Source organism: Microcaecilia unicolor, chromosome 3 (genome assembly GCF_901765095.1).
Source record: "Microcaecilia unicolor chromosome 3, aMicUni1.1, whole genome shotgun sequence".
In the NCBI taxonomy this organism is placed as follows: Eukaryota; Metazoa; Chordata; class Amphibia; order Gymnophiona; family Siphonopidae; genus Microcaecilia; species Microcaecilia unicolor.
In genome coordinates this window covers 35,894,518-35,910,198 of record NC_044033.1, presented here as the reverse complement: position 1 = coordinate 35,910,198, position 15,681 = coordinate 35,894,518, and the positions used below count along the sequence as shown (strand labels likewise).

Genomic DNA, 15,681 nt, shown 5'->3' with positions numbered 1-15,681 from the left:
TATAAGTAACAGTTAAGTAACAATGTTTTCTTCTTGGTTATTCCTCCAACAATTCTGCTATTGCTAACAGTGTCAGAAGGGACAGATCTCTATACAGCATTAAAAAAAAAAAAAAAGTATGACCTCTTGCCCCCTTTGAAGTGAGCAAAAGGTATAGCTTGTATTATGGTAAGGCAAAAGTTTAAGGGTGAGAGAAGTAAATTAATATCTTTGTACTACTGCAAATAGATGGGAAAATGTGGGATACAAATGTAACAAAATAAATATAAAGATTAACAAACCCGTGTACATATTAAAAGAGATCTTTTTAATTTAAAACGAGAAAAGCACAAGATGCAAAGCAGGCTAGTGAGCTACTGCTAACAGAAATGATCTTTCCACCCCCACCATCCCCCCCCCCCCCCAAAAAAAAAAACAGCAGCACTTTGGATAGATTTAATTCTAGGAGACAAACAGTAGATTGGGCAAACTATATAGGAAGTGTCACCCTTGGGGTGGGAGGGCTTAAACAACCAAAAATCTATAGAATGTGTTAGTTAGCTGTGAAACCTCTCCCCAATGCTGTATTAAATCACCTTATTACAAAACTATTTTGCAACAAAATCCTGCCTCCAAGGCAGATAAATAAATGATAGAATGCAGGTTTTTTTCTGGTGATGAAACAGAGGTTCAAGCTGCCATAGCAAGCAAAGCCTCTCTCAACCTAAAAAACGCACTTGCTTGGTAACAAAGCCTACCTCTGAGGCCAGGTAATTACTTTAGAGAAACTGCGGGGGAGGGGACAGGAGTCTGAAATAACAACTTTAAAGCAGCAAAGCACATCAATTCAATCTAATTTCTTCAAACCAGCACTAGCAATCAAATGCCAAGAATTTAACAGATGGTTAGAGCAGTGCAAAGATACAGGTAACAATCAGATATTACAAATTTAACAGTTTAGGATAGCAAGCAGTGCATAAGAAACAGTGGAAGGGGGGCCTACACAAGGGTAGAGCACAAGTGGGACATAGCTGGGGCTCCCACTTGCTCATGTAATTTACAGAATCCCGTAATTTACTCACAGCATAAGTGGGACATAGTAGCTGGGGCTCCTACTTGCACATATAACTTACAGAATACTATAATCTACACACAAGTCTGCTGCATTTAGGCATTCCCATTTATACCAGCTCTACTGCTGGTCTAATTGCAGGTGCCTAAATGTTAGGCATGCTGACACCAGATTATGCTTATCTATATATATATAAAACTCACCCTCAACGTTCTATTTGCACTGACGTCACTGAAGCCAGGTTCGTAAGTTCGAAGCTCTGAAGCCACAGAAAATCACAGTCTGTGGGCCCTGCCCTCGCGTCAAACGTTATGACGTTGAGGGCGGAGCACATTCTCAGCTCCAACGTTGTACTGCACTGTACTTCTGGTCCGCCCTCGCGTCAAAACGCGATGACGTCGAGGGCGGAGCACACAGGGGGCGTGCCAAAAGGGCCAGGGTCACACATTCGCACGGAGGCTGCAGGGGAGCCGGCGACACACGGAGACACAAAGGGACGGAGGGGAGCCTTGCTAGCGCCCATTTCATTGCGATTTGAAACGGGCCTTCCTTACTAGTATTCTATAATAGAACCTGGGCACCCTGGTTCCATTTTAGAATAGGCTCCTACCACACAGCCTCAGGGTACCTATACAGAAGTAACGCTTTCGTGACTATCTTGCACTTAACAGCCTCCAAATATCTTACTGTACACACTTATCAACTAAATTTCTATATTACTAAGAAATTAATTCTATAGTCAAGCTCCTGCTCACAATATCTAACCAGCTAAGGTTTAGCACAAAGTGCAGCATACAATAAAGAAGAAAATGGCAACTGACAAAACCTTTCCTACTATCATCATCCTGTTCTATTAAGATTGTCTTCAGACAAGGCCGATAATATCTGTGCATGCACCATCTCAGCATAAACAGTATAATGCTTGTTTAATATTTTATGTAAATGAACTTCTCCGAGCTTAAACTGTTCTGTAATAACAGGCACACAAAATCTGTTACCTCCTCGATGACATCTATCTGATGGTCCTCGTCATCACTACTATTACTACTTGAATCTTCATCTGAATCACTGTCTTCTTCTAGGGCTTTCAAATCTTCAGTATCTATAATGCCAAGAAATTCATTCTCTTCTACATCTCTTACAGTTATTATTTCTTCATCATCAGAAGTGTTTCCAGTTCCATCTATTTGAATTATCTCTACATCACTTTGGATACTTTTTGATATATTTATGTTAGACTCCTAGGGGGTAGAAAAAAAGTTGAAAATTTACCAAATAGCAGCATGAAATGTATTCAAATAATCATTTACCACTTTCTCCTTTCAATTTAAACTATTAGTATAAAGATTTATTAAATCTACTAATTAATAAAACTAAGACAATTCACTTTTCTAAAATAGAATTATTTTAAATAGTCTCTCAGGGTATTTTCCATTGTGTTTTTATGCATTCACTCCAGAACACACACCCAGAAGTTCAAACACCCTTTCCTGGTTCTAATGCTTTGGTGGGGGAGGGAGATGAAGGTATTCTTTTCCAAGACAATCCCTCAATGTAGTTCCATGGTTGACCAGGGTTACAGCAAAATGAGCAATTATCTTCTCTTCTGCTAATAGTCACCATGTCACACCCTCACCTGGCTAGCCCTAAACATGGGTCTCTTCCATTGCCTTATTACAGCTCAAGACACAAGGCTGCCCATAAACTAGAACAAAGCAAGCAATGTGGAAACCCTGTAGCAAGAGTTCTTCACAGACAGCAAGGTAAAACAGACACACAAATGGTGGCATCATCCAATGGCACTGAGCACACAAAGCACTCTGAACTCAAAATAATGTAAAACATAAATCGTAAATGTAAAACATGAGTAGAACGTCCCTTGCAGTGTCTACCTCGTAAGTCCTCAAAGTCTAATGCAAAGTCTGAGGAGCTGGAGCGGAGGGTTGAGGAGCAGCTTTCAACTTCTTCTGCTGCCTGCTTTTTCGACTTGGCCTGTTCGGTCGCTCTCATCTCATCCTGCCACGGTTTAATCCAACTGATTTAAAACCTTCTCTACCATCAGAGACTGGCGCAGGCAGGAAAAACGGGGTTCAGCCTACACCTCGGCCTCAAAATATCACCTGAAGTCCTTCCTACCAACATATTTATGGACCATTTTGTACTTTTTTTTCATCTTTCCTTATTGTCTATTTTTCTCTGTTTCTTTGTTTCTATCTAATCAATTTCTGATTTCATTGTACTTGTATCTCCTCTGACCTGGCCAAAGCCTTTCTGTGCATTTTCCCTTCCCGTCTTCCTCTGATCCTTCTACCCTCTCTACTGTCATTGTAATTGTTTCCTCAGTTCATTGTAAGCCGCTTTGAAGCTGCTTTAAGTGGTATAAAGCAGGGTATAAATGTTCTGAATAAATAAAGCTTAGGTGTCAAGTGGGAGAGCACGTGTGTCCTATCTACCCTAAAGTCCTATCTACCCTAGAAGAAAAAGTAACAACTTTGCTTTCTTCATAGAAAAGAGGATAATCAGTCACACTAATAGGGAACCCCATAACTGGTAGAGTGCCATTTCATCTACTTAGTTTGTGGATTCTCAGGGCAACTTGGACAGGAACATTGTTAAGGGAATTGACTATCTTCTTGTAGAAATGTTTGGCCAAAAAGCAATTTCTCTGAGATGGGAAAGAAATTTTCAAAGACATTTCCATGCATAAAATATGATTTTATGCACAGAAAAGAGGTTTTGAAAACTGCCCATTACATAGGCAAGTACATTATATGCATATATAATCAACTGATAACTAACTACATGTCAAGAAGGCCCATTCAAGTGCTAGGTGAGGGTTGGGGGGAGGGGAGAAAAAGAGTAAATTCATATCTATACTTTTGAATTTACCTAAGTATGTACGCCAGGTTTTCACTGAAAACAAAATGTACCCTTACAAATAGTAGATGGAGATTTGTGCATGTACTTTTTCTGGTCTAATTTTAGTAGGAAATTATTTCTTTTGAAAACAGATATGAAGTCTGCACAGAGCCAGCCCAGAATTAAGAAAGACTGAGCGAACCTCTAGAGCAGCAGTTTCAGGGGGAGGGGGGTTGTGGCAAAGAGCAGTTGCAGTCCATACAAAAAAAGGTCTTGACAATCACACAATCAGTAACAGGTACTTTCATCAGTAGGGAGGACAGACAGCTTTCAAATAGCCAATTTACCTATCTGAGACAAGTGGTTAATGATTGCTGTGAGCAGGAGGAGGGAGGTGCAAGGCTGAAGGCTTACCTAGGGCACTTACAGGCATAGGAGCCAACTTTTCAAAATTATTGGGGGTGCTAAGCCCAATGAAAATAACCCCTCCCTGGACACATACAAAGAATTTTCTCAATATTGGGGGTGCTCAAGCACCCACAGAGTCAGCTCCAATGCTTACAGGTGAATTTTCGAAAGAGAAGGGCGCCCATCTTCCGACACAAATCGGGAGATGGGCGTCCTTCTTGCAAGGTCACCCAAATCGGCATAATCGAAAGCCAATTTTGGGCATCCTCAACTGCTTTCCATCACGGGGATGACCAAAGTTCACGGGGCATGTCGGCAGTGTAGCGAAGACGGGACTGGGGCATGCTTAGGAGATGGGCGTCCTCGGCCCATAATGGAAAAAAGAAGGGCGTCCCTGACGAACAATTGGACGACTTTACTTGGTCCATTTTTTTTCATGACCAAGCATCAAAAAGGTGCCTGAACTGACCAGATGACCACCGGAGGGAATCGGGGATCACCTCCCATTACTCCCCCAGTGGTCACTAACCCCCTCCCACCCTCAAAAAAAATCTTTAAAAATACTTTTTTGCCAGCCTCTATGCCAGGCCTCAAATGTCATACTCAGGTCCATTGCAGCAGTATGCAGGTATCTGGAGCAGTTGTACTGGGTGCAGTGTACTTCAGGCAGGCGGACACAGGCCCATCCCCCCCCCCCCCCCACCTGTTACACTTGTGGTGGTAAATGTGAGCCCAAAACCCACTGTACCTACATGTAGGTACCCCCCTTCATCCCTAAGGGCTATGACAGTGGTGTACAGTTGTGGGTTTTGCGTGGGGGGGGGGGGGGGGGGACTCAGCATCCAAGGTAAGGGAGATATGCACCTGGGACCTTTTTCTGAAGTCCACTGCAGTGCTCTCTAGGGTGCCTGGTTGGTATCCTGGCATGTCAGGGGGATCAGTGCACTACAAATGCTGGTTCCTCCCACGACAAACTACAAATGCTGGTTCCTCCCACGACCAAATGGCTTGGATTTGGTCATTTTTTAGATGGGCGGCCTCGGTTTCCATGATCGCTGAAAACCGGGGACAACCATCTCTAAGGTCGACCTAAATTTCATGATTTGGGCATCCCCGACCATATTATTGAAACAAAAGATGGACGCCCATCTTGTTTCGATAATACAGGTTGCCCCGCCCCTTTAAGGGGCCATCCTGCGAGGACGCCCTCATGAAAACGTTGGCGCCCCGTTCGATTATGCCCCTCCACATATCCTTGCACCCACCCTCAGCCAATGAGACAATTTGACAAATTGAAGAGTAGCAAATCTCCTGGACTGGATGGTATTCATCCCAGAGTACTGACAGAAATGAAAAATGAACTGGCGGAACTATTGTTAGTAATATGTAATTTATCTTTAAAATCAAACGTGGTACCAGAAGATTGGAGGGTAGCTCATGTAACACCGATATTTAAAAAAGGTTCCAGAGGAGATCTGGAAAATTATAGACCGGTGAGCCTGATGTCGGTGCCGGGCAAAATGGTAGAGACTATTATAAAGAACAAAATTACAGAGCATATTCAAAAGCATGGATTAATGAGGCAAAGCCAACATGGATTTAGTGAAGGGAAATCTTGCCTCACCAATCTATTACATTTCTTTGAAGGGGTGAACATGTGGATAAAGGCGAGCTGGTTGATATTGTGTATATGGATTTTAAAAAGAAGTTTGAAAAGACTCCTATTGTGGATTAAAAACTGGTTAAAGGATGTAAAACAGAGAGTAGGGTGAAATGGTCAGTATTCTCAATGGAGAAGGGTAGATAGTGGGGTTCTTCAGGGGTCTGTGCTAGGACCACTGCTTTTTAACATATTTATAAACGATCTAGATATGGGAGTAATTAGTGAGGTAATTAAATTTGCTTCAGAAAGCCTTGTGGAGTGCAAGACATGCTCCACCACGAATGCGCGAGTGCCTTCCCGCACACCGCGAGGGCACAGTTACCGCAGTTAAATAGTACAGCATGAAAAAATAAAATAATAAAATAGACAACTCCTAGGGGAGGTGGAAGGGACTGTGAGAATATAAGGACTGCTGTACTCGGAGAATACCTCCTACAGGTAAGTATCTTTGCTTTCACCAAGGACAAGCAGGCCCACTTATTCTCACAAATGGGGAATCCCTAGCATCCAGCCTCAAAAGAAAACAACCACCACTGGTCAATTAGGCCTCGCAACGGCGAAGACATAACTCAGATCAACATGAAACTATATACAAACTGGGTGAGAGTGAAGCCTGGAACAGAATAAAACAGGCCTAGGGGGGTGGAGTTGGATTCTAGACCCAAACAAATTGTGCAACACTGTCTGCCGAACTGTCGCATCAGGTATTCTGCTCAAGGCAGTAATGAGATGTGAATGTGTGGACTGAAGACCACATCACAGCCTTGCAAATTTCTTCAATGGAGGATGACCGCAAATGGGCTACCAACGCAGCCATGGCTCTGACACTGTGAGCATTGACATGACCCTCTAGGGTCTGTCCAGTCTGGGCGTAAATGAAAGAAATGCAATCTGACAACCAATTACAGATTGTGTGTTTCCCAATGGCGACCCCCATCCTGATCGAATTAAAAGAAACAAAAGTTGGGTGGACTATCTGTAGGGCCTTGTCTGTTCCATGTAATAAGCCAATGCTTGCTTGCAGTCCAAGGTGCTCTCACCAGGTTGGGCATGAGATCGGGAAAAGAATGTTAGCAAGAGAAATCAACTGGTTCAGATGGAACGCCGACATTACATTGGGTAGGAACTTAGGGTTCGTGCAGAGGACTACTCTGTTGTGATGAAACTTAGTATAAGGTGCATCCACTACTAGAGCCTGAAGCTCACCGACTACGAGCTGAAGTAACAGCCACCAAGAAAATGACTTTCCAGGTCAAGTAACTAAGATGGCAGGAAATCAGTGGCTTGAAAGGAGATTTCATCAGCTGGGTGAGAATGACACTGAGGTCCCATGACACTGGCGGAGGTATCACGGTGGCTTTGACAAAAGCAAAACTCTCATGAAGCGAACAACTAGAGGTTATCCAGAGATGGGCTTATCCTCTACACAGTGATAAGCACTAACTGCACTGAGGTGAAACCTTACAAAGTTGATCTTGAGACCAGATTCAGAGAGGTGTAGAAGGTATTGAAGCTGGGTCTGTATAGGGCAGGAAATAGGATCTAGGGCCTTGCCCTCACACCAGATGGTAAATCTCTTCTATTTGAAAGAATAACACCTCTTAGTGGAATCTTTTCTGACAGCCAGCAAAACCCGGGAGACACCCTCTGACAGACAAAAAGAAGCACATTCGAGGCTCTCAACATCCAGGATGTGAGGGCCAGAGATTGAAGGTCAGATGCAGAAGAGATCCCTCATTTTGAATGACGATAGTCAGAAAACACTCCAATCTCCATGATTCTTCAGAGGATAACTCCAGAAGAAGAGGGAACCAGATCTGCTGCTGCCAGTAAGGTGCGATCAAGATCATGGTCCTGTGGTCTTGCTTGACTTTCAGCAAAGTCTTCCACACGAGAGGAACGGGAGGGATATGAATACAGAAGATCTGTCCCCCAAAGTAAGAGGAAGGCATCCGACGCTAGTCTGTCATAAGCCTGCAGTCTGGAACAGAACTGAGGGACTTTGTGATTCAGTTGAGTGGCAAAGAGATCCACAGAGGGGGTGCCCCACACTCGGAAGATCTCGCAGACAACATTCATGTTGAGAGACCACTCGTGTGGTTTCATAACCTTGCTCAGTCTGTTGGCCAGACTGCTGTTTTTGACCGCCAGATTAGTGGCCTGCAGGAACATGCCATGTTGGCCAGCCCAGCGCCACAATCCAGATGGCCTCCTGACGCACAGGGTGTGATCTGGTGCCCCCTGCTTGCTGGTGTAGTACATTGCAACCTGCTTCTCTGCTTGAATGGGCACAATTTTGTTGGACAACCAATCTCTGAAAGCCTTTAGAGCGTTCCAAATCGCCTGGAGCTTCAGAAGATTGATTTAAAGACCTGTTCCCTGGAGGGACCAGGCTCCTCAAGTGTGAAGCCCATCTATATGAGCTCCCCACCCTAGAAGAGATGCATCCACAGTCAGAACCTTTTCAGGCCGAGGAATTTGGAATGGTAGACCCAGAGTCAAATTGGATTGAATGGTCCACCAGAGGAAAGAGTGAACAAAATCTGGAGACACTCAAATGACATCTGCTAGATCTCTCGTAGGGTCCATTGGGCAGATCTTGTGTGTGTCTGTCATGGGCGTCACAAACTGTGGAAGCCATGTGGCCCAGCAACTTCAACATCTGCCGAGCTGTGACCTGTTGCGAAGCTCGAACCTGAGAAGCCAGAACTAGTGTCTGCTCTTGGTCCTGGGAGAAAGGTGCAAACCTGATGTGTACTGAACCGGGCTCCAATGAATTCCAATTGTCGATCAGGGTGAAAATGGGACGGAGTAGTTAATAACTAACCCTAGTAGCTCTAGCACCCAAATAATCCTCAGCATGGTCTCCTGAGCACCGTCCTCCAACGTGCACTTCACCAGACCATCATTGAAATAAAGGGAGCACATGGACTCCCAGTCTGCACAGCAACGCCACATCTAGCGCTATACATTTGGTAAATACCCTGGGAGCTGATGCAATGCCAAAAGGCAACACGCAGTGGGAGCTTAAACTATCAAAATACAAGCACAAATATCCTTCAAGTCCAGAGAGCATAACCAATTGTTTTTTTCTGAATCACTGGGAGAAGGATGCCCAGGGAAACCATCCTGAACTTTTCTTTGACCAGGAATTTGTTCAAGGTCCTTAGGTCGAGGATGGGCCGCATCCCTCCTGTCTTCTTCTACACAAGGAAGTACCTGGAATAGAATCCCAGCTCTTCCTCCCCTAGTGGAACGGGCTCAACCGCATGGGCCTTTAGAAGGGCAACGTTCCTCTGCAAGTACCTGATCGTGCTGACAGCCAAAGTAGTGAGCTCTCGGTGGGCAATCTGCAGGTTTTTGAAGCCAATTGACAGCATATCTGAGGTAGACTATTTGAAAAACCCACCGGTCGGATTTTACAAAGGGCCACCTTTCATAAAAAATTCAATCTCCCCCCGACTGGCAAGTCATCCAGGATGGACACTTTTACAGTGGCTATGCTCTGCTGGAGCCAGTCAAAAGTTCATCCCTTGCCTTGATTAGGGAGCAGCAGGGTCATTAGACATACGCTGCTGATGAGAACAAGTGCCCTGGGGTTCAGCGTGAACAGGCTGGCGAAAAGTGGTGGCGTACATACTGTAAACAATGCTCCTACTGGCTAAGTCCGTGAAGCCCCCTCACCACCAGCACCGAGCTCTCTGTTTTCCTCTTTATGTGTTTCTTCTTCTTTCTGGGGCCTGTTTTTGGGATTTGCAACCCAGCCCTCTTTTCTTCAACAGCTCCTCGGCTGTTTTAAACCCAGTCCAATTACAGCCAGGGTTCTCTCAGCACAGCTCAATAAAGTCAGGCTGTTTCTAACACAGTCCAATTACAGCCAGGCTTCTCTCAGCACAGCTCAACAAAGTCAGGCTGTTTCTAACACAGTCCAATTACAGCCAGGCCTCTCTCAGCACAGTTCAATAAAGTCAGGCTGTTTCTAACACAGTCCAATTACAGCCAGGCTTCTCTCAGCACAGTTCAATGGAGCTAGGCTGTTTCAAACACAGTCCAAGTACAGCCAGGCTTCTCTCAGCACAGCTCAATAAAGTCAGGCTGTTTTTAACACAGTCCAATTACAGCCAGGCTTCTCTCAGCACAGCTCAATAAAGTCAGGCTGTTTTTAACACAGTCCAATTACAGCCAGGCTTCTCTCAGCACAGTTCAATGGAGCTAGGCTGTTTCAAACACAGTCCAAGTACAGCCAGGCTTCTCTCAGCACAGCTCAATAAAGTCAGGCTGTTTTTAACACAGTCCAATTACAGCCAGGCTTCTCTCAGCACAGTTCAATGGAGCTAGGCTTTGCGCGGGCTCAAAGCCTTGGGTCCCACCCTCTGGGTCAGTCTCTATTCTCCTGACCTCCTCCCGCTTTGACCCAGGCCTCTCCCCTATACCTCCAGTGCTGGCTGAGCCATAGCCAAGAGCTCCATGGGTTCGTCTAAGACCAGCTCAGCCTCCTCTTGCTCCATCGCCTCTGTTTCATTCTCTCCTCCTCCTTCAGTAGCCCAGTCCATTTTCTCCTCCCCCCACCCCTTTTCCAGCTGATTACACTTTTCTTCATTAACTCTGCTAGGCTGCTTTTCCTTCTCCTGCCACCGGTTCCACCACCTCCTCCACCAGGTGGGAGAATCAGCTTTTCCTTTTCCCTGGCGGCCCTCTTCTGGAGCTCCTTGGTTCTGCACCCTACTTCCCCTCCCCCGGAGCTCTCCTGTGGCCTTCTGGGAGTTGTAGTTTCCCATCTTTATGTCCCTTTTGGGCAAAACCTGAGCATCCCTAGGGTCTTCCCTCCTACCCTCCGGCTCTCTTTTCTCCGGTGGGTAGCTGGGGTCCCTCTTCCTTTCTGCATATTCCTTACAATACATCTCTGAGTAGTAGGCACCCCTGCTCAACTTGCCAAAAGACCTCCTAGATGAGGAGGCCAATGTGGAAGGCACCCAGTGGGAGAGAGAACAGATGGTATCCATGTGTTTCTTGATTTTGTCAGTGACCTCCTCAACCTTCTCTTCAAAACAGTTATCCCCGGCATGGGGCATCTGCCAACATCTGCTGAACAGAATGTTCCATGTCAGGAATACGCAGCCATGACAGCCTGTGCATTGCTATACTTTGAGCAGAAATCCTGGATGCCACATTAAAGGTGGCCTAGGCGCCCCTGGCCAAGAACTTACAACATGCCATCTGCTGCTTGCAAAGTGACAGGAGTGTCTCAGCCAGGTCCTACAACTTGTTCACCGAGTTTCTCAAGTAGATGCTCGTGAAGAGCTGGTATGATTGTATTCGGGAGATAAGCATTGAAGCCTGGTGCATCTTTCTCCCAAAAGAATCCAGGGTTCTAGCTTCTGTACCTGGAGGCACTGAGGCATAGTCCCTGAAACTCCTGGCTCTTTTGAGAGCGGGTTCCACCACCATGGAATTCTGAGGCAACTGGGGTCTATCAAAATCAGATTTACTGTGGATCAGATAAATGGTGCGATCTTCTTTAGGTAGGACATGGACAGACAGGGGGACCCCCAGTTCCAATCGAGGACTTCCTCAAGTACCTCGTGAAGAGGGATAGTCACAGCCTCCCTAGGAGGGGACTCATAGTCCAGGACCTTGAGCATCTTAGCCCTGGGCTTGTCCTCCACTTCCAAACAAAATAGAATAGCCTCAGCAATTTCTTTTTACAAAAGAAGGGAACAAAAGGCTCTCCAGAGAAAACTTTCTCCTTTCAAGTGGAGGAGAGGGTTCAGAGGTGATGCCATAGCAATCATCCTCCGAAAAATACCTTGGATTCTCCTCCAACTCCCATAAGCATTCCTCGTCGGTGTCAAGACAGAAACTCCTCATGGGAGGGCTGAGACCGAGCCTGACTCAACTTAGAAGAGCCATGTTCCCAAAAGGGGCATCGAGGAGTCGGCTCCCGCCTCGACTCTGGCAAAGCTTTCTCCACTGATATCGAGGGTGTACCGACTTGGGTGGCAGTTGACACCAGTGCCGCATTGGAGGCCGCACTGCAGGCTGATGGCCAAGTGGGGCTGCAATGGGAGGTAGGATAGCTGCAAGCACCCCTGATACTGATGTACATTATTGAAAATGGTCATCCAGCAGCTCAGGGAGCAAGGCCCGGTTACATTCATCGAAAGCAGACACTGGGAAAGACTGGGATGCCGGCTCCGAGACAGGCTGCAGAACTGATGAGGCTGAGGACAGGAGTTGGATCCTGGCTGCCTGAAGACAGATGCACTGGTACCTCCTGGATAGTGGGGAACGATCCTCCCAGCGCCAACGCTTCTCGGGTTCTGAATCCCTCGAAGCCCCGAAGCTCCCAGCATCACGTGTTGAGGGCAACCAATGCTGATGCTTCTTGGCATTCACCCGAAGCTCGGTTTCGAGATTCCTTGGTGCCAACGAGGACAACCTCGAATCCTCACATTGCCTCAGGGCCGGGTCCGATACTGGTCGGTTCTGGGGGCCCTTGTCCAGCAGCCGGTGTTGAGACAAGAGGATATCCACCCAATGCACTACTGCTCCTAGTGCCTACTAGTCTCGAAGCAGCTATATGGACCAATGCTCCCAATTGATGCTGCCAACCTCAATTCTAATGCCGACGTTGAGGACTTGGACGTGGATCCAAAAATCCTCTCGTCTTGTGTTGCACCTCTCTGGAAACCTGAGTCCTCTTCTTCATCTGAAGACAAAGGACACAGTTAGCAGGGCTATGGTCAGGCCCTAAACACTGAAGACACCCAGAATGAGTATCTTTGCCAGAGACTGTCCGATTGCAATGGGAACAGCATTTAAAGCCACTGAGAACTTTAGTGGACATGGAAGGAAAAACTTCCAAAGCCAAATCAAAGGACATGATGGTGCCTGAAAGGGGCAAGGCACCACGAAAAAAAAAAAATCACAGAAAAGACAACTGGAAACTAGGCCTAAATGTGACCTAAGTCATGGAAAAAGAAAAATCTTAAAAATTGGGAAAAAAGAAACTAATCAAAATACAAGAAGAGAAGGACAAAAGCCTGACAAAAGGCATAGCGAAAAATCGTCAAAAAAAAAGACCTGAAAAGGCACAAAAATCTCTTCTGAACTGGACGTGAGGAGAAACTACAGATGCAGTCTTCTCCTCACCACAGTAGAAAAATAACTGCGGTAACTATGCCCTCGCAGCGGGTGGGAAGGCACTCGTGCATGCTCGGTGGAGTGTGTCTTATGCTCCACAAAGCTCTCTAAAGCTTGTTATAAGCTCCAGACGGGACAACGTGGCACCACTTTACCCACGTGTGAGAATAAATAGGCATACATGTCCTTGGAGAATTCCATTACCCCTCTATTCCATCCTTACCGTTGGCTGCCGATGGCCTATTGGGTCATGTTTAAGATTCTTATATTGGCTCATAGGACGTTATATGAACATACTCCACCTTCTGTCATTGTTGGTTCAGTTTCATATTCTGGGGAGAATGCTTCGTTTGGCCACTGCTCATAAACTGTCCATAATGGCTCCTTTGGGGGCTTGCCTCACTACAACAAGAGTGTGTGCCTTTTGTGTGTAGTTCCCACGTTATGGAACCAGCTTCTGCTTTATATCCATGCAGAGGTCTCTTTAAGAAATATAACATTATGCTAAAAAAATATTTCTACAGGCTTATCTACACATTGACTGTTTCCCCAATACCAAAGTACGAACCTGTCCCTCCTTGTTTGTTCACATAGTACATGGTCACCCGATTGTACATTTGAACCAGGGTAACCTTCTATTGGACAACTCATCTCTGAATGCCTTTACAGCATTCCATTTTGCCCTCAGCTCTAGGAAGTTTATCTGATGAAGTTCTTCCAGAGCAAATATATACCCTACATGAGTTCTCCAACCCAGTTTTCATGCATCAGTCCTAAGAGTTACTTGAATCTGAAAAACTTCGATGCACACTCCTTTTGACAAACTAGAATGATCTGTCCACCAGGACAGTAAGCATCACAATAGACTGGTGATATTTACTTACTACATCTCAAAGGTTTCCTGTGTACTGATTCCACCTAGTTGATGAGGTCCATTAAGCCCCCCTCAAAACATTGCCAAAGGAATTACACATACTGTAGACTTCACGTGGCACATTATCCTGAACATCTGTCCAGATGATACTGCCAGTGCTCCTGAAATTCTTCTACAATGGATACCAAGCTTGGCTTGTGTCTAGGAAAGGCTCCTCAAAATGCTCTCTGTCCCTTTCTGAGATGGGTGCTTTACTAGCCAATCGTCCAAACACGGAAGCGCATGCCCTCATAGTTTATGCAGATATGCTGCTACAACCGCTAGGCATTTGGTAAACTTGCAAGGAGCTGATGCAAAGCCAAAAAGCAAAACACAATACTGATAGTGGTGTTTCCCTATGACGAATTGCAAATACTTCCTCTATATGGGTATATGCATTCTTTAAGTTCAGAGAATATTATCAATTCCCCAAGAGAAATTAGGGAGCACAGGAAAAACGTCCCATTTTGCTTGGTGAGAGGGTTTTTTCCCCCCCAAGTCTCTGAGGTCTAGGATTGAGCGAAACACACAACTTTTTTGTGATCAGGAAATACTTCCAGTAAAAAAACCCTGCCCTTCTTCCCATGGTAGAATGGAATCAGTCACACTGGCCTGAAAGAGGGAAGAGCTCCTTTCTAACTCTTGTATTTTCTGATATTGAAAGCTTGACCTTGATGTTCTCAGGGGGGCAATTTGGAGGAGTGTCTAATAACTGCATATGGTAACCAATCCAGACTTTTGAGAACCCACTGGTCTGATATTACAAAGGGTCATCTATCTGCAAAAAACTTCAGCCTTACTCCTACTGGAATGTCTTCCAGAATGGAAACCCCATGCTCAGCATTGGCAGTGGAGTACTCTGGGATGTCTGATACAAGATTCCTGTCTGGACTGGGAAGAGCAAGTTAGTTAAGAATATCTATGCTACCTATGCCTATGACATTAACACAGTAAAATAGCAGTAGAAAGCAGCCAAGATTAGCATGGTCCATCTTGTCTGCCCATCAAGATGGCTAGTCATACTTGTCATTCTGTGCTAAAACATGCAGGTTACCTCCTCTACACCTTTGTTTAGGATTGTACTCACCAACTGGTGCAAGAATTACACCTCTGTCACTTGTTTTGCATTGATTCCAAATCTTGCTAGGTAGGGGATTTTTACATTCTGGCAGTGTTTTTGTCCCAACCACTTTCACTGGGAAGATGTTCCAGGCATACACTACCTTTTCTGTAAAAAAAGTATTTCCCAATGTTGCTTTTAAGCTTACCTCCTTGCAGATTCATTTCATATCCTTTAATTCTATAGCTTTCCTGTCTTTGAAAAAGATTTGTTTGCTCATTAATACCTTTCAAGTATTTAAAACGTCTGTATCATATCACCCTTGTTTCTCCTCTCCTGTAGGATATACATATTCAGGTCTTCAAGTCTCTTCTCATATGTTTCATGGTGCAAACCTTGAACTGCTTCAAGTTGGGTTTTTGTTTTTTTTTTTTTAATATCCTTAGCAAAATATGGTCTCTAAAACTTACTGTAGTACTCCAAGTAGTGCCTCACAAACAACTGTACAGGGGTATTAACACCTCCTCCCTTTTGCTACTTGAGTCTCTTCTCTAGGCACTCAAGCATAATTCTGGCTTTGGCCA

General features: G+C 45.2%; 1 protein-coding gene across 1 annotated transcript in view; it reads right to left on the bottom strand.

The window, feature by feature from the left end:
- The window catches only part of GTF2A1L (general transcription factor IIA subunit 1 like), a 185,966-nt gene that overhangs the window by 54,730 nt on the left and 115,555 nt on the right, over positions 1 to 15,681 (bottom strand). Inside the window, exon 7 of the mRNA XM_030195835.1 lies at positions 2,050 to 2,292. Coding sequence (XP_030051695.1) covers positions 2,050 to 2,292 — 243 coding nt within the window. The remainder of the gene's footprint in view (positions 1 to 2,049; positions 2,293 to 15,681) is intronic.